The sequence below is a fragment of the Rhodnius prolixus genome, unplaced genomic scaffold, assembly GCF_049639745.1.
Source record: "Rhodnius prolixus isolate KJV_2025 unplaced genomic scaffold, Rpr scaffold_2, whole genome shotgun sequence".
NCBI classification, from domain to species: Eukaryota; Metazoa; Arthropoda; class Insecta; order Hemiptera; family Reduviidae; genus Rhodnius; species Rhodnius prolixus.
Window position 1 is genome coordinate 16,304,409 of NW_027411592.1, and position 20,283 is coordinate 16,324,691.

Below are 20,283 nucleotides of genomic sequence, written 5' to 3' on the forward strand. Positions count from 1 at the left end.
TTCTCGATCTTAGCCTTCCTTTTTATGTCGTATGTTGTGAAAATGTATAGTAGTATTTCTGGTGGCTTTTTTTTTTATAGTAAACTAGATACAAGTCTGTGACATCAGTCAAGTTAGCGACTGAAGCAGTGTATAACAAAAAGAAAAACTGATATAATAAAGTCAGCAAATGTGAAGTTCTAAGTTTTTCATATACATATTACAAGTAAAGTAGGCATTCTGGTAATAAATTTATTTGCAGGATATTGAAACTCTTCAACGGCAAGTGGAAGAATTACAAGCTGCAAATGATAAACTGGACAAGAGTAAGAAGAAACTACAGGCAGAACTTGAGGATTGTACAATAGATCTTGAAGCACAAAGAGCAAAAGTACTTGATCTAGAAAAGAGGCAAAGGAATTTTGATAAAATATTAGCAGAAGAAAAAGTAAGTAATAAACAAATGTGATCTTATTTCATTAAAGATATTTTGCCTATTTTATATGATAAAAAATAAAATAATACGAATTGTACTTTAATTTTAGATTAAGATTTGTATTAGTAAGTAGCATAAAAGTTGAATTGAAAATGTTTAGGCTGTATCTGAACAAATTGCCTTGGAACGAGATGCTGCTGAGAGAGAAGCAAGAGAAAAAGAAACCAGAGTACTGTCGCTTACAAGAGAGTTGGATGATTTTATTGAAAAAGTTGAAGAACTAGAAAGAAGCAAGAGACAACTTCAAGCCGAATTGGATGAGCTAGTTAACAGTCAGGGTACAGCAGACAAAAATGTAAGTAGTTTTTTTACATTCTGGTTTACTTCATTTTTTCGAATACTGCTATATTAAAGGTTACTTTTTTCAATCAAGCGCATTATTCCACTCTCCTTTTCCTTTCCAGTTACCGTTCTTTAGATCTCGAGCAGCCATTTTCTCTTCTAAACTATCCCTTAATTACTCTCAGGCCAATCTTTCTTCGTTCCTGGACACCTATTTTTTAAGCTCAATAAATGTGCCTGGCATTTTATTTTTTTCAAAATCCTGTTGAAACCCTTTTAGCTTTCATCTCCTTTATTATTTCTTCATTCCCAGTTTTTGATGAATCTTCTTCAGAAGACGATCTTGTATTTAAACAAAATTTTATATTAATTGCTACTTTTAATTTATACCAAATTTCAAAATTCATGACCATTTTTGAAGAAGTAAATCCCCAAAAAAGTTCTTTCACATTAGAATGAATTGAATATGAAAGTCGCAGATGAGAAGTAGGTAGTTTGGGAAACATCGAATCTCGTGATAGAAGCAATGAGGTTAGTGAGCAATGAAAAAATCCTCTGGGAATTAATTAGAAACATTACTGATAGAAGACTAAATATACAAGATTTCCCAGACATTGTATGATTATATAAAGTAAAATCAGTTTTTTCTCTGTGTGATAAAACTATGTATTCAACATCTTCTGATTCACAAATCTTATAATAATTGATGACCCCGACGTGATTGCAAAACGGTGAAATTACGCGATTAATAAAATAAAAATATGTTTTAGTAATTAGTTTTTTTTACAAAAAGAAAGCGTCAAACCCCTTATTTTTAATTTTTAACTAAATATAACATTAAATGATTGATTATTATTTTATAATCAATAATTTCCCATCTGCTACACATAAATAACTTCATAAAATCAAAAGAACGAAGTTCATATAAATGCAATGTACACATCTTCCCATTGGGGTTGAGGTTGAACCCCCATTTTTGAAAATATTTATAAAAAAAAAAGTTTTTCAGTAATAATGCCATAGAAAAAAATATTCATCGCACTAGAAAACTTGCATTTCTTTGACAATGGAGTAGGATTGCAATAAAATAAAATTAATTAACATAATGAAATTCCTAACGTTCAATAAATAAAAGAAGTTTATTGTTTAAATACATTTCATAAAAACTCTTAGTTTCACAATGAAAAAGAAATTTATTTACTACTCAAACTACATGGGTGCCTCTTGTAAATTTTCCAATTCATAAATTGTTGACAAGATAGAATAATTATTACATTTTTTTAATTGTGTCATTCTAAAACAATTTAAAATATGATTTTAAAGAAGTATTTTTAATTTGAATAAGCTAAATCCATCCTCCCTTTTTTGTTTTATTAAGTTTTGACATCATCAATCATCATTTAATTCGTTTTAAATAATTGTTCTGTTCTAAACAGAGTTCTTCTTTATCATAAACAAAGAATACAAAGAAAAATATTTTTCATAAAAAAATGGTTGTTGCTATGTAACTGCGAATATTTTTTAATAGTCTAATAGATTGAATTGTATGTATAAAGTTCATGTTTTAGATTCAGTAAATAGTAATATTTTTAAGTAAATAATGATAAAAAAGTAAATAATTAAAATTACGTATGTATGTAAAGAATATTTTTTTACGGTAATGGGTTCACATTTCTGTTGTTTTTATTGATACATTGGAAAAAGAAACAGGAAGAGGTAAGGAATTATATTTTCCTCTACCCCTTCTCATAATTCATTTTGTAGTGCGCTTCAGCTTGCTTTCTCATTTTTCTAGCAAATATGTTTATCAAAAGAATTCTTAAATTCTTTTAAGTTGTTCTTAAAAAAATCCATAATTTGTTATATTTTTAAAAAAATTTAACATAGTTAAAAAAAAAAGAATTCTTTTATTTTAATTATTTTCTAAATTCCAATTAAATTTTTAGCAATGCTTGATAACTAGATGTAGTTTACTAGAGGGTTTTGTTGCATTTCTTTATTTCATTTCAAGCCCAAAAATTAAGATTGCAGAGATGTTCCCTTTATTTCTTTTTTATCTAGTTCAAGTACTAAAATAAATACTGCATATACATTTTCTATAAAGATTAATAGGGCTTATTTTTATAGAGTTTAAGGAAGGTATTTTAATGTAATGAAATTATCCTAATATTGCAAAATAATAAAACGTGTATCTATAAAAATTTGATTATGTTTTTTCCACGTAGCCGGGATCATAATATTAACATTAGTGTTTTTGAAGTATTTAAAAATAGTTAACAACGAATTTGCAGTAAATATATAGTTATTGTAATCTGAGTGGGATACATGAGAAATGTTACGATCAAAAGAAAATATGCTATCATTTCAGTCTTAGAAGTTTATTTTAATGAAGTACATATTTGAAATTCTAAAACTGGAAATAAAGTTAGCTTTACTTCAATAGTTTTGTCATACCGCTTAATGAATAAAATTTGGAATACTGTATCTGTTCTATGATCAATCTTTGCTTTGAAGTGCCATTAAAATAATAGACAAATTCTTTATAGGAATTTATTATAGCTTTAATAAGGGTGTAAACATTTCGAGTTGAAAGAAATGTATTTGTTAAACTAAAGCAAAAAAATCTAGAAAGTTTTGCGTTTTTCGCCGTATTTTTAATTTTAAATTTACTCTAAGAACTGTGTAATCCGTTCTTCTAAGACACTTCTCTCTCTGCTGTGTTTTCTAGATAATTATAAATAGTTATTTCAGAAATATTGTCCCTTTCAATGGGTATATTCCTTCTTACCAACTCCCCGATCACAGTTTTCTCATTTTTAGCTCTCTTCCTATTGATATTTTCCCGAGTGGCTATTTCTTCTTTATCCTCAAACTTTTTGTAAGTTGTAGCTGGAACGTCTCCTGCGGCTTCAATCACACCTTCTTATCGAGTACCTTACTTCTTACTCATCAATTGAAAAACGGTTATACCTGTAATCTGAGCCTCAGAAGTTACTTTTTAAAGATTTTTTTTTTTTTTTTTTAATGACTTTCACTTTATTTGATTAAGTAATTGCGTCCTCAACATCTTTACATTCAAAAGAGCTGGATGCTTCTAGTAAAAAGTTCTTTCGTTTAACAGTTTCATATATTGTACATAATATTTTCATCAAAAGTGGAAGGTTTCTCTTCACTCAAGCTCGTGATCTTTCTCTAGAGGTGTATCTTTAAGTTCTATACTCTCGGTAACTATGCGATCTGCATGTTTCTTTGTCTTTTCCTTTTATATTATTTTTTTTCAACAAACATTTCTCCATCATCTACCACTTTATATGATTGTACTTATTCGCCTTCAGTATATATCATTTTCACCTTCGTCTATATCATCTGAACTGGAACCACTTAATTTTTAATTTTAATATTTTTAAAAACTTTGTTCATCTAAATTGAAGCTCATTTTTTGAATAATTAAAATTTAAATGCACACAATAATTTTTCTTGTTTTGTGTATATACTTCATTATTTAATTGGAACTAATGATAAATTATTTGAAGCCGAAGAATAATCTTGAGTTATTCTCTGTACTTATTTACATCGTAAAATTCTTTAAAATTGAAAGTAAAAAGGAAGAGAAGCATGCGCATGGGGCACTTTTCATTTTAGAAAATACTAATTTAAGTAATAACACAGGTAGGAGTGAATTCAGTATGCTTTTTTGTTAAATGTGTAATATAATATAAAGGAATTCCTTTTTTTTAATTGTTTTTTTTTTTCAAACTTTCAATAAACTAATTAAGAACGGCTGATTATATTTTTGTTTATTTTTACCTTTTAGGTGCACGAATTAGAAAAGGCCAAACGAGTTCTTGAGTCTCAATTGGTAGAACAAAAAGCTCAAAATGAAGAACTGGAAGATGAATTACAAATGACAGAGGATGCAAAATTAAGACTTGAAGTTAACATGCAAGCACTTAGAGCACAATTTGAAAGGGATCTTCAGGTAAAACATTTTTAATTAAGCATTATAGCTTTTTAATTATTTTATTTTTATTAAGTGTTTCGATTTTATCATAATGCAGTTGACATTTGAAAGAATTTGAAAAAGTTTTCTATTATTTACTGAATTTTGAAGAATTTTATTTAATGGAAGAGGTTTTTGACATATTAGATTTTTGTTTAGTAGGTACTCAAAATATTCGTCACGTTAATTTAGTGTAGTGATATAAAAAACATTTCATAGGGAAAAGACGAAGCATGTGAAGAAAAGCGTCGTGGTCTTCAAAAGCAGTTGAGAGATGTAGAAGCCGAATTAGAAGATGAAAGAAAACAACGTGCTGCGGCCGTGGCTGCGAAGAAGAAGTTGGAAGCCGATCTTAAGGACGTCGAACAGCAGCTGGAGATGCAAGCTAAGGTGGATAGTATTGATTTATAATTAATACGACTCAATATTTCCGTGTACTTCTTTACTTATTTTAAGTCTAAATTCATTTAAATATACATAACAGCTGCATCTACTGTATCCTAATGGGGAAAAAATCTGATTCTAGATCATTTATTAACAAACAAATATTCTAGGTAAAAGAAGATCTTCAGAAGCAATTAAAGAAGTGCCAAGTCCAATTGAAAGATTCTATTCGCGATTGTGAAGAGGCTCGTTTAGGACGTGAAGAACTGCAAGCATCTGCTAAAGAAGCTGAAAGGAAATTAAAGGTGGCAGAAGCTGAGTTGATTCAGGTTCAAGAAGACTTTACAGCAAGCGAAAGGCAAAGAAGGTCCGCCGAGGCTGAAAGAGACGAGCTTCAAGAAGAAGTAAATAATCACGCGAAACAAGTGTAAGATAAATTTTCTGCTGAGTAAATAAAAAAATTAAATAATTTTTTTTTTATTAGTTGAAAAGTCGGTAAATGAAACGTGAAAAAAATTGAAATGAAGTATGCCAGAAAAACTGCAGTCCTTTGAACAGTCCCTTTTATGATACTGAATGTCGGTCATTATGTTAAGAGACCAATAACATTCAATCCTTGAATGCAAAACGCAGTAAAGTGATATGTTTAAAGAAAGAACAGTACATTACCTACTTTTCACTTAACTTGCCTGACACTCTATTATTCTTTTAATTACTAAAAGAGGTTTTTAAAAATTGTTTCTAAAACAGGGCGTTCCTTTTGGATGAGAAGAGAAGACTAGAAGCACAAGTATCAGGGCTTGAGGAAGAAGTTGAGGAAGAGCAAAGTAATTACGAGATACTTATGGATCGCTCTCGCAAAGCTCAAATTAACAATGAGCAATTGACTGCTGGTAAGCCAAATGTTATATGATTAATTTGTTTTATACTAAACGTTGAGGATGGTGGTTTAAAAAATTATCTACCGTGTAACTTTGCAATTTAAATCTTAAAATGTTAATGTGAAATAAGAATGAAGGTTTAGTATCTTTTATTTAAATAAAAGGTATTTTGGTAAAATGATTAGTAGAATTATTTAAGTTTGAATAAACATTTGTCAACTTGATCAGAACTTGCTACCGAAAGAAGCAACAACCAGAAATTGGAGAGTGCTCGAATGATACTTGAGAGACAGAACAAAGAACTAAAAACAAAATTGAATGAATTAGAAACAAATCAGAGGACCAAAACAAAAGCTACCATTGCTGGATTGGAATCTAAAATTAGTAACCTTGAGGAGCAGCTTGAAACTGAAGCCAAGTGATTATTTTACCATTTTCATGAAATACATCTAAATTTCTCTAATCAAGTCATTTTTTTTTAATGAATTTGCTTCTTTTTTTTTTTTTTTTTTTTTTTTTTTTTTTTTTTTTTTTTTTTTTTTTTTTTTTTTTAGGGAAAAGTTGTTACAGCAGAAAGTTACCAGAAAATTGGACAAAAAGATAAAAGATTTATTAGTTCAGCTGGAAGATGAAAGACGACTTGCTGATCAATATAAAGAACAAACAGAAAAAGTAGTAAAGATGATTGGTTTTAACAGAGTAAAGCTTTTCCAAATTTGAAAATGTATCTTAATTGTAATTACATGATCATTTCTCAGGTGAATGTTCGTGTGAAAAACTTAAAACGAGCTTTAGATGAAGCTGAAGAAGAAATGAGCAGAGAAAAGACTCAGAAACGTAAAGCGCAGAGGGAGTTGGAAGATATGAGAGAATCACATGATTCATTAATCAGAGAATGTAATAATCTTAAAAATAAAATTAGGTAGGTTTACAAATTAGGTCTACATAGCTTTATTTAAATAAACTATTTCCAATAAAATTGTTTAATTTTTTGTGTTAATTTAGAAAATTGGTTTTATGCCAAACCTGTTATTTCAGTTCATCAGCTCCTCCCACTCAAACCAGACAGAGATCTTCATCTTTGGTTCCCACGAGTCTGCCATCGCATTATCACCCTCCTTCAGATACTAGACAGTCCTCAAAAGTTGTTTCTGATTTCAGGAGTCATAATAATACTAATGTGTAAGAAGTAATTGTGTGGAGAGTGTGATGTGTGCAAGTGTATTGAGTTGGTTTAGTTTTTCACCTGTTTGTTTATCCCTCGTTTGCCTTAACCAAGAGTTGGTTCATTGTGAATACTAACAAAAAGGGGGTTACGTTGTTTTTAAGAATAATTTCTCTGAATAACTAAAAAACATGAACTGAAAACTTGAGTTTTCTTTTTGCACGATCTTCTTACAGTTCATATTTCGGAATCAAAAATAAAAAAGGCTCTGAGCCTCAGTTATCTCAGATGTTAAAGCACCATGAGTTTTTTTGTAAAGACCACAATTTTTTAACTAATATATATGGAATTGATATGAAAGTAAGCAGGGTCAAAAAGGATTGATTATTCCTTAATATTTAAAATCATTTCAGATAAGTTATCAACTAACAAGTTTTAAATTTAAATTTGTGTTACTTGCTATCACCATAAAACTTGATGGTCCTTAGCTTTGGGATATTTTTGCATGAAATGTAAAACCTTTAAAATGACGAAACATTTTCTTTTCTTTTTTGAATTCTTAGATTTCTGTGGTAAAATATATCCATTCTCTAATGTATCGTCATATCGGGAATTCTTTTTGTTTTAGTACGTATCCAGTAATTTGTGTAACAGATAAATGAATTTCTCACTTTTCAGCTATAATTGTTTTTGAACGTCTTCTCGTGACATACTCATCTCTCCTCATTTCTAACCGATATTCTTCACTTCTGCCGATTGAGCATTCTCTGATTAGGCTTCTAGTGTCAGCAACTATTACATAGACTATTTACCACTAGGATTTCTATTAATGTGGTTTAGGATCTTTAGTCTTCTAAAGCTTTAATAAGGCCTCTTTTAATATTACACATTATTGTTTAATTATTACAGCATCCGCTTGAACCTTCAGTTCCGTTCTTAATTGTTCTTATACTATTTTAGTTAAAAATGTTAAAATTTATCACAAATATTTCAAACCTCCAACCCTTGATTGCAGCACTGCCCTAATTTTGTTTCCGGGGCGATTCCAATTGTCTCTTTTGCCATATAACTACTTTTCTTCTTCAACTGTAATCCAGGGCTTTGCCAGCAGCGCATCTCTTCTGATGGTTGCCCTAAGATCTTGTCAGCATTACTGCATCATTGTATAAGCTATTATCATTCCCAACAATTCGTCGTAGCATGCACGATAGTTTTATTCATTTTAATTGGTTTCAGATTTTCATCCTTCTTCAGATATTGATTAGCTTCATGTAGAGAAATGTTATTTCCACTGATAAAGTTTTTGTCTTTATATTTTGTTTAACAGCTCATTGGTAGGATATACTGTGGTATAGATAGATAAAATCTGAAACTGGAAAGAAAACTATACTGTGTCGGATTAACAGCATCGCTTTCTTCCAACGTTGCGGTACTTCAAAAATGTTTAAAAAGAATTCTGACAACATTTTTTCTATATTTTACAGAAGAGGAGCTGGAGGTATTTCAGGGCTAAGTTCTACCAGACTGGGAAGTAGTAAGAGAGGATCAATTCCATCAGATGATGCACAAGCATTAAATAATACTACAGATGAGAGTCTTGACGGTGATGATCTATCCAATTCATAATTAGGTAAGCAAGGTAACATTAATTGTTTAAAATACATTTGTATTGATTTTATTTTTTAAAGTTTTGAGTAGTTACTAAATTATTAATATAATTGAAGTTTCAAAAAGGATTGCAAGTTCCGATTAATACAAAATTTTTAAAATATACTGTAAAGTAGAAAGAGACAAGTAATGCCTGCTTTTTCAGTCAGGCTTCACGTCTAATACCTAATTAAGTGTCGCAGACGGAAGCGGACCAGCAAACTTTACTATAAAGTTCTCATATTAATCATTAAATAAAATCCAAGGCTTGTTCTGGGAATCAATGCTAGTACCATCTTAGCTTTGCGGACCTCGCCTCTAACCGGTCGGCTATCTTGCCTCCTCTGAGAAAATATTTTCTTAGTGAAAGAATTCGACAGTCGTTTCTCTATGTCATCCTGATTAATAATTTAGTTGATTCAATTATTTTCTATGCAGGAAGGAGAAACTGAAATTTCCGATCGAAGTAACTGCGTTAACAAAACCTTTGTGTCAAGTGGTATTACCTCGAATTTCTTTTAAAGTCCCGACTGGGGCATCTCTTAATGCAAATGCCGGATTCCTTTCAATCTTAAGTGTTGTATTACCGAAAAGAATTATCATGAAGTTTATCATTGTTGTGGTAGTTATTTGGGCTTGCCTTGTGAATAGTGCTTTGTTGAATCTTAGAAAACAAGGATATTTATTTTTAATACCTCTTGTAGATGAGAAATTGAGCATTGAATCTCGTGGATCCAGAACATGTTAAAAAGTGAAACATATTTTAATACTACACATGATCGAATCTATTTTTTGATAATTCTTGAGGATTCATAACCATTAGTCCCAAAAAGCCAATAGTAGGGTAACTTGTACTTATGTGTCTTCATGCAGTATTTCATCATAGCGCGCTTGTTGTTCCTCATGCTAGCTTTTCCTGTTTTGAGGGTCTAGCTATATTAAATTATGTAGTTTACATCACTAGTCATTTTGCGAATGAAGTAGTATTTGATGGGCCAGCACTATTCACCAAATAGGGTTTTTTTTGAGAGAGAGAGAGACAGAGTGAGAGAGAGCGAGATTAAATCAATCTGATTAACCAAACAATGGTTTTGAGCAAACCACATTACATACCAGGTTTTAAGGGAAAGAGTATGAGACAAATTATGAAAGGAATTGAAAGAACTTTTAGTAAAGTCGCACTAGGTTTTCCATGATTTTCAAACCTGCAGTTTTAGTAATACGGTCATTTAATTGAACTTATTAAATACTGTTGACAAACTCACATAGTAAGTGAAATGAGGGCCCTCTTAATATATTACGCGCTCCCTAGAATTATCCAAAATCAGTTTACTCAGAAAAGTTTTGGTTTTGATCCTGAAATTTCGAAATTAAAACTCAGTCAACACTCAAAGCAATTTGATTATTAAATATCCTCAATCAGGGCTCAAAATAAATTCTTTAGCGCTTGATGTACTATTCATTATTATAAAATGGAGCCAACAAGTTCATTCTTTAAACTTTTTCACGCTGAGTGAGTTTGGTATTGTTTCAGGATATAAACAAACAAGCAACCTTCTACAAAACAGTTGTTCTAACATAAATCAACAAAAAATAAAATAATAATAAATAAAAATATAAGGTCCTAACATAATTTTATATAATATGCAATTTAATGTAACTTTGTATGAAATTAGGGACATGGAGTGGGATGAAGTATGTACTTAAAAGTACTTTTAACATGTAAATTCAAAACTATGAAAAGTGTACAATAGTGAAGGACATTAAAGAAGTGAAGTGACATTTGGGTACTTAATATTATGTATCCATCGGATTTATGCATTTCTTTTCTCATTAATTCGTTATTAAGTGATGAAATTCGATCTTCCAAAACGTTTTTAAAATAATGTACATTATTATAAAAAATAGATTTAGTCAAATTTTACTACACATTCCCCCATTCCGTTAGGGTTATTAAATTTTTCATTAAATTACTTTGTTTTCATTTATAATTTATATCCTTATTTTATTATTATTACTATTTATTATTATCATGATTATACTGTTATAAATATATTTCTATGTAAGCCAAGATGCCTTAGTATTTTGGGCTTTTCTTATGTTTGTTGTTAACAGAGAAGCTCGATGTAAGTTAAAATATATATAATTGGTACAATGGTGTACAGATTTTATATTAATGGCTATGATATAAATTGTGAATTGTGTCATATTTAATGTATAATTAAACTATTTATAAATATATATAATTTAAATATTTAACTAACAAGCAATGAAAAAAATGGGTTGCCTTTGGTTTTTCTTATGCAAAGAGCGAATGCTGATAACAACAAAGCTAACTCAATATGTAAAGGTCATTTAATATATACATTACATATACTCATGTTTAACTACAAATTCATTTCTTATTCATTTCGTAATATGATATAAATGAACAAAAATACCGATGGATAAAAAAAATAATCAGATTGAGTGCGAATGATGAATGTTTATTTCGTGTGAATGTTTTGTGAAATTTTGAGTGAATGTCTGTTTTTTTTTTTTTTTTTTTTTTTTTGTAAATATATATAAAAAAAAAATACCATCGGTACTAAAAGGCGGGAGTGCGTAACCATATTTATATTTAAAATTACTATGTGTGTAACATTACTGTACACATATATGTATTTCAATATTATGTACGCATGGTTAAGGCTAAAATTTAAGATGCGACAATTAAAACATGTATCGGAATATTTAAATAAAGAAATGATTTTTTTTAAATTGCTTTTATTAAAAATAAAATTTCCTTACATCACCCAGTACAATCTAATGGTATAAAGAGTGTGTAGCATATAAAATTAATAATAAATTGACAAGTTTTAGGTATATTAGATAATATAATGTTTAAAAATAAAATTTATTGATTAAAATTGCACACAACAAAAGAATAACATTTAAAACAATAGAAATATAAAATATAATTGTGTAAAGGCACATTGATTTTCAATCAAATAAATAGTCACTTCCTAAAAAATTTACAATGTTGTTTAAGCCCGTTTTGAATATTAATGTTGTTTGGTCAAGACCCCCATCCCAAGGAGCTATATTTCGAGGGTATCTCTGGCGCTTGCTTCTTCAAAGCATCCCATTTGAGGCTCCATGGAGTGAGGAGAACTGTAGAGATAAATCTTTTATTTTAATTTATTTACAATATTTTAATTTCGTCTGTTGAGGGCACCTTAGAAAAGGAGGACATCACCACAGCAGCGACAATACTAGAGAACACGTTTTCATAGACTTAGAACGTATGTGGGTTTAACCTCAACCTTTATCACTAGGATTAGAAGACACGTTATTGAAATTAAAATTAAAAATTTGATTAGAGGCTAGAGGGAAAGTACTGAAGATTTTATCTTAGGTTTTGTTTAGGGATTGTTCTGGTCTCTTTGGTTACTACATACAGGAATCCTAGACGGCGGATTGGAGCACGTACTGCAATACCTAGATTGAATGTTCCTCCTCTTCCTATCTTATTCTTAAGAGGGTGCTGTTGGAAAGGAAGGCTGGTCTCTTCATACGAGTATTAGATCTTATTTGATGGTTTTTGTTTTTCCAGCTTAGTTGGTTAAGTAGGAAGACCATCAATCTTCTAGTTTGGATAAGCGGAGGAAACAACTTAGGAGCTCTGAGAAGAAAGCAGCCCTAAATGACTAAGAAATGGTCGGAAAGACTGAGAGCGTGGCCAAGTGGGGATCAATCTACACAGATAATGGAACACAAAAATATGGCACCTTATAGTCTGTAAATTTGAAGCCATTCTTAGTCAATCCCTATTCGAGATTTCTCTCTCGTAGTGTTGCAATAAAAGGAAAAGAAGCGTTACCAAGTAAAAGTAGGATATGTAGTACTAATACAGAACCCACAGGAAAAAAAGGCTGCGTTGGCAGTGTTAATAGAATTACTTTCTGAAAGAGAGTGCGTAGCCCGACTGAGTCGGGAATAAGGCTACTGCAATTTCTGCTCTAAAAAGAAACAGAGCAACACAGATTGACAAGAGTTAAAGGACGATGAAAACTAAATTTAATGTTATTAACAATGATTGGAAATATTGCTTTTAGAGTACGTCGAGTGTAGATAAAGTATATAGAGAACCTATACCAACGCTGGTGTTCGGAAGAAGTTGGAAATATTTCAAGGTAGAATTAAAAATAAATAGTCAAACGGATTTTTGAAATATATAAAATATTCATGCTTGGAAAAATGAATTAACTGTATGATTTAAAAGAAATATTGGTGAGTTTTATGATGTAAACTTCATTTGTGTCTTAATATAATAGCTTATAAAACTTCAAAGAAATTAGTTTTCACTCAAGATCCACAAGATAGATGTTTGTTAGGGCTTCAGATCTGGTTCCTACCACTCCAAGTTATATAAGACGTTTAAAGAAATAGGTACGGTTTCTTTGTACAAGAATGTAATAAAAACATACAATACAAAAACGAATGCAAAAAAGGACATATAACTGTAAAAACACATATGTAATGAAAACTAAAATCATAAACAATGTAGAGTTAGGAGTGAAAGTGATACGACGAAGTCAAAAGGGACGAAAACAAATACTGTGTGACAAATCTCTTGGAAGTTTCTTATGGACGATCGGTCACGTTTCACTGTTATGATGATATGTGACGGAGATCTGTTACGCCCACGCTTTCCGACTGGAAATGTACATATTACACATTGTAATTGTAATGTTTCCAACCTTTTACCCTACTTCCGCTAAAAAGTAAGGGCAGCTTCGAACATTCGAACTTCAATTATTCGATCAATTGCGTGACTTCCTAAACTACTAAAGTAAAAGTAAAGTAAAGTAATCGCCTATTTTTTCAGGCGGGGCTTAACGTCCAACTACCATTTACTAGGTGTCGTGGACGGAGGCGAATAGCAAACGTACTTTACTATTTCTTATTTAACCATTAAATAAAATCCAAGGCCAAGACCAGGAATCGAACCCAGTACCACAATGCATTTTAGCTTTGCAGGTCTCGCCTCTTAACCCGCTCGGCTACCGTGGCGCCTACCTAAACTACTATTTGACATTGCAAATTTCTTAGGGTATGCCAATACCTATTTGTAAAAATATTTCACTAATGCATCTTTTTATTTAATAAATGGAAGCTACAATATTTTTTCCTCCTTAGACTAATAACACAATAAAATGATTATGGAATGGCATTGAAAATAATGTTAGATTACAATCTGATCCCCTGTTTTTACCATAGTTCCCTAATCTCAAAACTTAAGTTATATGAAGAATTTTAGGTTTATAAAAAAAAAACCTTGTCAAAGGCCATCAGTGCAGTTCTTCGGAAGACATTTACTAATAGTCGGTTGAATAGTTTTCCAGGCGTCCGCAAGCTGAGCAATACATAAGTGTTTATTGAAATAAATAAATATAACGAGGTAATAAAAATGTGTATAAGAAAAATACACACCACGTTATCTCAAAAATTATTACATAGTTATTGTTTTTATTTAAATAATGATAATATGGAAATAAAAGCCCAAAGTAAATCAACCATTACCTGAGAATGTGTAGATATTTGTACAGAAACAAAATTATTCAATATTCTCGCCAATAATTCTAAGTAAGCATGAACAAGTGCAGTTTCACAACGAACGCAATATAGGGAAAAGGCTGTTCGTAATTCAACAGATGCAATAACATTCTCTTGTTCCAACATTCTATTCTCTAAAACAGCCACTGATTCTGCCTGCAAATTAAATTTGTAGATATTAATAAAATGCTTACCACAAAAAGGCAAGTAACCTAAATTTTAATAGATAATGTCTATATTCTAAACATAAGTAAACTGCACCATTCAGAGAATCATTTATACCTAAACTACGATTAAAAAAAAAAAGTACTTCCAAAAAGAAGAATTAGAGGCTTGAAACCTTCACTGTTTACTTATAATTACCATAGCAATAATAGATTCTGATAGTGGAAAAAAGGTATAAGATTTTTACGTACATCATATTGGTAACAAAGAACAAGTCATTTTTGATGAAGGTTTTATTTAACAAAAAAAAAATCAATTTTGGCTAGAATTTTACGAGAAAGAACTTCCGCTAGGCCAATAATTTGTAACAAGACAACGTTATAATACTAATTTATCTGTTTTGAAAGGGAAAAGATCAAACATGTGAAGCAGGAATCAACCATAATCAATTTCCCCCAAACTGAAACACTCTTCTTAAATTTTCAGAAAATTTCAAGTTAAGTTAATAAAGGTTTTGAATTCATACAAGCAGTGATTCACTAATTTCAATTAATTAGAAGCTGGAAAATAATCCTTATAACAAGTTTTCGATGTTGGGCTTTGATAATTTTTTTTTCCTTTTAAGTTGGCTAACAAACTAAAGTTCAAAACAGAACTACTTTATATTCCTAGAAGTCTTCGAAGCGGGAGTTATGGAGTGTGAACGAAAAGTATTGTACGTATTTTGAAAAGTAAGGAAATAAAACTTACTAATTTAACCACTGTTTTATTATATGTACAGCAGAGTGTCATTACAGAATTTATTTTTGTGACAAAGCAACTGTGGAACGCTTGATGTCGTAAGTAATAGAGACTGCGAGGAATTCGAACGAGGTTGTTTGGTGACTAAGCAGAAGTGATGACTCATCGCAACTTTTGAAGGATAAAATTATTAGCTGAGCGCTATTCTATCAACTAGGTTAAGGTGTATACATTGGCGTGGAGACGCTTGACTAGTTTGAGCTAACTCTTCATAAAGCTCACCACCTCTAATTCTGGAGAAGGGATAAAATGACTAATCAATCTATCAGAGTAGATGAGACTGATTAAGCTTTTCGTACTCTGGCTTCTCTTGCAATTGCCTTCTACTGACTTTAGGCACTCTTTTGTTTTTTCTAACAATCTTAATTGTACTTTTTCCCGTTTAGTCCAAGATGTGGTTTGTATGAATATCAAAATATGGATGCACAAGAGGCCAAGTTAAAAAAAATGTCAAATAAGTCAACGTAAATAAAATGTAATAAAAATATCATAAATTTAACTAACTGATGAGCCTTTGAGGACTCCTTGCAACCGTCTTTTTTTAAGAGAAACTAATTTTGATAAGGCAGTCTGGTGATCATGTGATACTCCTTTCTCTACTCTATCACAAAGTTCCTGGTGGCCAGCAAGTACATCAAGAAGAATGCTGAGTGCCTCACACACGTGCTCTTGTCCTCGAATATTTTGATCATCTGTCTTAATTGACAAATTTTCGAATTGTCTGTGAAATTGTATTTAAATCCATTATAAGTAAACAAATAAAAGCTTCTAGATATCTCCTCAAAATTGTTCTTAACTTTTTCAATAGATTCAAAATTTAATTTATAATTTTAAATTCCATTATGAAACTCTCAGGATCAGTTTGCAAAATGAATTTAGGGTCCTATAAAAATTTCAATAGTTTCAGACATTTTATTTGCCCTAATTATTTTTGAAAGCTATCCTTAAAAATATCTGAAACCTTGAGTAATCCAGTTTTGTTTTTGTTTTGTTTGTAGGGGGGTTAAAAGTTCTGAAATGATAATAAAATGAAAACTCCAACATTTTGAGAAGAGTGATATAGAAGCTGTTTGGATTATTTTGCTGTTTGGCAAAAGCCATGCCCAATAAAATGCATTTTAAAAATGTATATATTTGATGAAGAAATGCGGAATTATAGCTCTTGGAAATAAAACCAGGATTCTCAGGAGATTTCGAAGGTAATTCACGAAAGCGCTCAATAAATTTCTGCATATAAAGCGATATTCTCAAAAACGGCGGATAGTAGGAGATTGATGGTAGCTCAAGCAAAGAAGATAATAGAATCACATCCAGAATGTTTGCTATTCCGACTATTAAAGGAGATCAGCAGCTCTACCGAGTAACAAAAGAATTTTTCATGTGAACGCTTCATTTTTCTTTTGGTAAATTGTAATTTTTTTTTTTTTTTTTTTAGCGAAAAAAGTTAACAAAGAACTTGTTTCAATAGAATTGCAGTTATTTAATACGCCAATTAATTCAAACAACTATCGGTAGTTGTTGCAATTATACAAAAAACATGTTTCAAGTCCTTTATGGGAAACTTAATGCCGTAACTTCACCAGAATCTGAACTTCAGATCACTCAACTTCTCTAGATCCAATTTTATCAAAATATATTCTAATAAAAACGAGAATCTTATAAGTAACTAAGAATTATGAGTTCACAAATTTCTGAATTCAGAAACTGTTTAAACATTTGTTGTGACAAGTCGAATTCTCTAACACTTTCTCAAAGTCACTTATTTACGTTCGAGGAACCTAAAAACATGTTATTCCAGTAAAATTTCAACATCAAAATACAAATACGAATGTTTCCCTTTTAGGAAAAGCTCCGGTCTAGTTTATGACAGAAAGCGAAAACTTTAATTTAGAACCCGACGAATTTTCAAGGTTGATCCATTTTGATTGCCACCCATCTCTATGTCTCCTAGATTTTCCAATCGTACAAAATTATACATTGCTTCAGAAGAATTCATTTGCAAAAGTCTAGCAAATTGATTTATAGCTAAATTTGCGAAAATCTAAACTTGAACAGTGGGTAGTACAATTTTCTCAGTGGAATTTGCGTTATCCTTTCTTATTATTAAGAATGGACATTGATCATAACGTGGTTGATAATTCACACGAAGTGAGAAATCTAACTTAAATTTAAGGGTGGTCATCTGGACTTTATTACTTAACTTGTGTCTTGAAAAGAACACGCTTGTTCTACTTAAAAAATAAGCCACATATTTTTTCATATTTATAAATAAATTTAGTAGAAAGGAGTTACTTTGAAATAACTCCAAGTCCTTTCTTAATGTCCATCCATAAGCTACTCTTTTCATCACTAGTGTGGCTTTCACTGTTTACAGCCAAGTCTGCCAAAACAGATCCTAATTCGTCCATGTTAGCAAAATATCTGAAAATAGTCACACATATACACAACAGTCCAATCGCTACGTCCAATTTAACAAATTGTTTTTAAATAATTAATTATAAATGATAGCACTTTGTTTCCACTACTTTAAGTCCACAAAACAGATGCCAATCGAGAGATGTAAACTCTAGTTCAAACTTTAGCACGACCGCAGAATTTTCATTAGAGATGGTAGAAATGAGTCCTTATGTCCTCAAAAATTAAATATGTCTGTTATTTAATTTTTATAGTTACCCTTGAGATCTTAAAGCAACTTGATCTGCTATCAGCTTGAACTTCTGCACCCCATTTTGAATGTTATGAATTTGATCACGACCAGCTGCGAATTCATTATTATTTTCTGGAGCTAAGTCCTGCAAAGAATAAGGATTTAAATATTAATAATTAACAAGAATTGAATCTTCTGTTCTTAATCACTAGTTTTTCTTCTTATTTTATTTGGTTTCGTTTGTCGTCAAAAATAGTACTTACTGTAGTTAGTTCAATGGTTTAATGAATAGATACGAAAACTAGGTTCACTTGAACATCTCTACGCTCGACTAACCACTCGTGCCTTGCTCTCCAAGAGGTAATGAAATCTTTAAGAATACTTGAACGCAAAAGACATTCATTTGGAGTGCAAGGGAATACTAAAATGGCCCACTTTGTCTGAACATAAAAACAAATTGTTTAGTTCTCTTAATTTGAATATAAAATTTTAATTAAGAAATTATAACTTGATGTATATTTTTTTGGGAATTCATTAGCCACTTTACAGACGAAATTTTGAAATGGGAATCTAAATAATGTTAAAATGTCAATCATAATTGTGTCAGAATAAGACAAATATTTAATAAAAATGAATTTCCAAACAATACAAAGAATGGTGTTTTCTGAAGTCAACAGAGATTTTTTTCATAATAATCCTATTTCATATGTGGGCGGGTCATCAAGCGGCCTCCATCATCAGGAGTTTTGAAAACAGTGAGAGCAACAATATACTAAGTGATCAATGATTCCATAATTGGTAAAGATGCGAGCGCAATAATGTTCCTCAACTTATGTATGCTAACACATCAGAAAAACCAAAGTTACGTTGAGAAATTGCAGCATACACATTTCTACAAAATTCCTTCTAGGTTCTTCTTCTGCTGCAATCTTAACAAAAGCGAACTTTTGTAGTTAAGTCCAGCGAACTCTTCTCAATACAACATTCATGACACCTTACTCAACTTTCAAAATCGATGCTTATAATTTCTTTCTTAAAATTGAACCCTGCTGCGTTGACTTTTAAATGTTAAAGGGATTGCAATGGATTCTTATTTACAATAATTTATGTATAAACTACATTAGCTACATTTTCTTGAGAACTGATTTTTAAATACTAATGCAGCATTACTAAAGAGAACGTTCAGGGTTTCCTTACGTTAGCCCATTTACCCCTATGTTACCCATTTAGGCTTCAGAAGCTGATTTTTCCTCTTATAATCAAACAATGTGCTGTTACTAGCTCTCCGTTATCGCAATCATTTCATTTTGAATTTCAATAAAATCAATAAAGTAGGAATGCTGAAACTGGCCCTTAACATTGCATAAAGCAAAGTAGGAAAACTTCATGATTTATTTTTTTTATTTCTCTAAGGTCTCTAAAAAGTATGTTTAAAACAAGCAAATTATAAACTTTTACCTTAACCTTTGCAGAATATTCTGATGTCATAAATTCATCCGGTACAGTTTTAAAAATTTCTTTAATTTTGGTGTGAAGGTCAGTTGCAGCTTGTGTTAAAAAAAAATGTAAAATTGCGTCTTGACTTATTATTGGATGTCTTGACAGTAATGTTAACCACCTTCTCAACGCTTTGCGTCTGTTTTCTAAGAAATTTAAGTCTCCAGGAAACACTGCAAAAATTAAGGAAATTTAAATATATAGATCAATTTATCAAAAAATTAGACAAATAAATATTTTACCTCCAACTATCTTTTTCGGTGGCAATTTTGGAATGATCCTATAAGGAAATCTATTAAGAAGCAGTTCATGGAAAGCTAAAAAATCGTTGTATCTACGAATAACCTCAGATCTAAATCTCTAAAAAAATAAATAAATAATTATAAAATTTATATTATTTCAAACTACAATTTTTTTTAGTCTATGTTGGTAATGTTATACAAACTTTGCTAGTTACAACATATTCTACGTGCTTGATAAAAAGTCCTTTCTTTTCGGGTATTAAATCCACATTTATGCAATCAATTTCTTCTAGTTTCTCATAAGATATCACATTTCCATTATCAGCCATGTATAAAATGCTTTATTACAAGGACGAACTTTAATTGAAAACAGCAATTTAATTTAAGGTGGAATTAAAAATGATACATTAAACACACATGTTTACGCTACAATTCATTATATCGTTTTGTATGCCCACTACTCACTGTCACTAATGAACATGAATCTTGTAAAAAGGTT

At 30.7% G+C, this 20,283-nt stretch overlaps 2 protein-coding genes across 13 annotated transcripts in view; one reads left to right on the forward strand and one right to left on the reverse strand.

Annotated features, from left to right (window-relative positions):
- Window positions 1–11,594, forward strand: part of zip (myosin heavy chain 10) — a 132,947-nt gene extending 121,353 nt beyond the window's left edge. For 4 of the 11 annotated variants that reach the window (XM_074118224.1, XM_074118229.1, XM_074118230.1 and 1 more), the window contains 13 exons: window positions 242–427; window positions 576–770; window positions 2,462–2,473; window positions 4,572–4,736; window positions 4,977–5,147; window positions 5,312–5,568; window positions 5,892–6,034; window positions 6,251–6,440; window positions 6,577–6,697; window positions 6,781–6,944; window positions 7,061–7,204; window positions 8,672–8,817; window positions 10,369–11,594. In XM_074118224.1, coding sequence (XP_073974325.1) covers window positions 242–427; window positions 576–770; window positions 2,462–2,473; window positions 4,572–4,736; window positions 4,977–5,147; window positions 5,312–5,568; window positions 5,892–6,034; window positions 6,251–6,440; window positions 6,577–6,697; window positions 6,781–6,944; window positions 7,061–7,204; window positions 8,672–8,813 — 1,890 coding nt within the window. In that variant the 3' untranslated portion in view covers window positions 8,814–8,817; window positions 10,369–11,594. The remainder of the gene's footprint in view (window positions 1–241; window positions 428–575; window positions 771–2,461; window positions 2,474–4,571; window positions 4,737–4,976; window positions 5,148–5,311; window positions 5,569–5,891; window positions 6,035–6,250; window positions 6,441–6,576; window positions 6,698–6,780; window positions 6,945–7,060; window positions 7,205–8,671; window positions 8,818–10,368) is intronic. The other 7 variants (XM_074118235.1, XM_074118236.1, XM_074118225.1 and 4 more) reach the window with 6 other exon arrangements.
- A 314-nt stretch (window positions 11,595–11,908) lies between these two features.
- On the reverse strand, window positions 11,909–20,121 carry LOC141449135 (sorting nexin-8-like). Of its 2 annotated transcripts, XM_074118257.1 has the most exons (8): window positions 19,988–20,121; window positions 19,785–19,902; window positions 19,504–19,715; window positions 18,072–18,190; window positions 17,691–17,819; window positions 15,903–16,119; window positions 14,400–14,588; window positions 11,909–14,232 (listed from the first exon to the last, which is right to left on the reverse strand). In XM_074118257.1, the coding sequence occupies exons 1-8, from the start codon at window positions 20,111–20,113 to the stop codon at window positions 14,158–14,160; spliced, it is 1,185 nt and encodes a 394-aa protein (XP_073974358.1). In that variant the 5' UTR covers window positions 20,114–20,121; the 3' UTR covers window positions 11,909–14,157. The 2 variants fall into 2 exon arrangements, with proteins under 2 accessions (XP_073974358.1, XP_073974359.1); XM_074118258.1 differs by lacking the exon at window positions 17,691–17,819.
- Window positions 20,122–20,283: the final 162 nt, after the last annotated feature.

Bases quoted from the DNA above. Each gene is read 5' to 3' on its own strand.
- LOC141449135 (XM_074118257.1), bottom strand. From the start codon at position 20,113: ATGGCTGATAATGGAAATGTGATATCTTATGAGAAACTAGAAGAAATT. The intron at 19,716-19,784 runs GTAAAATATTTA...TAATTTTTGCAG, and splicing joins ACCGAAAAAGATAGTTGGAG to TGTTTCCTGGAGACTTAAAT. The intron at 14,589-15,902 runs GTTAGTTAAATT...TTTAATTTGCAG, and splicing joins GAGTCCTCAAAGGCTCATCA to GCAGAATCAGTGGCTGTTTT.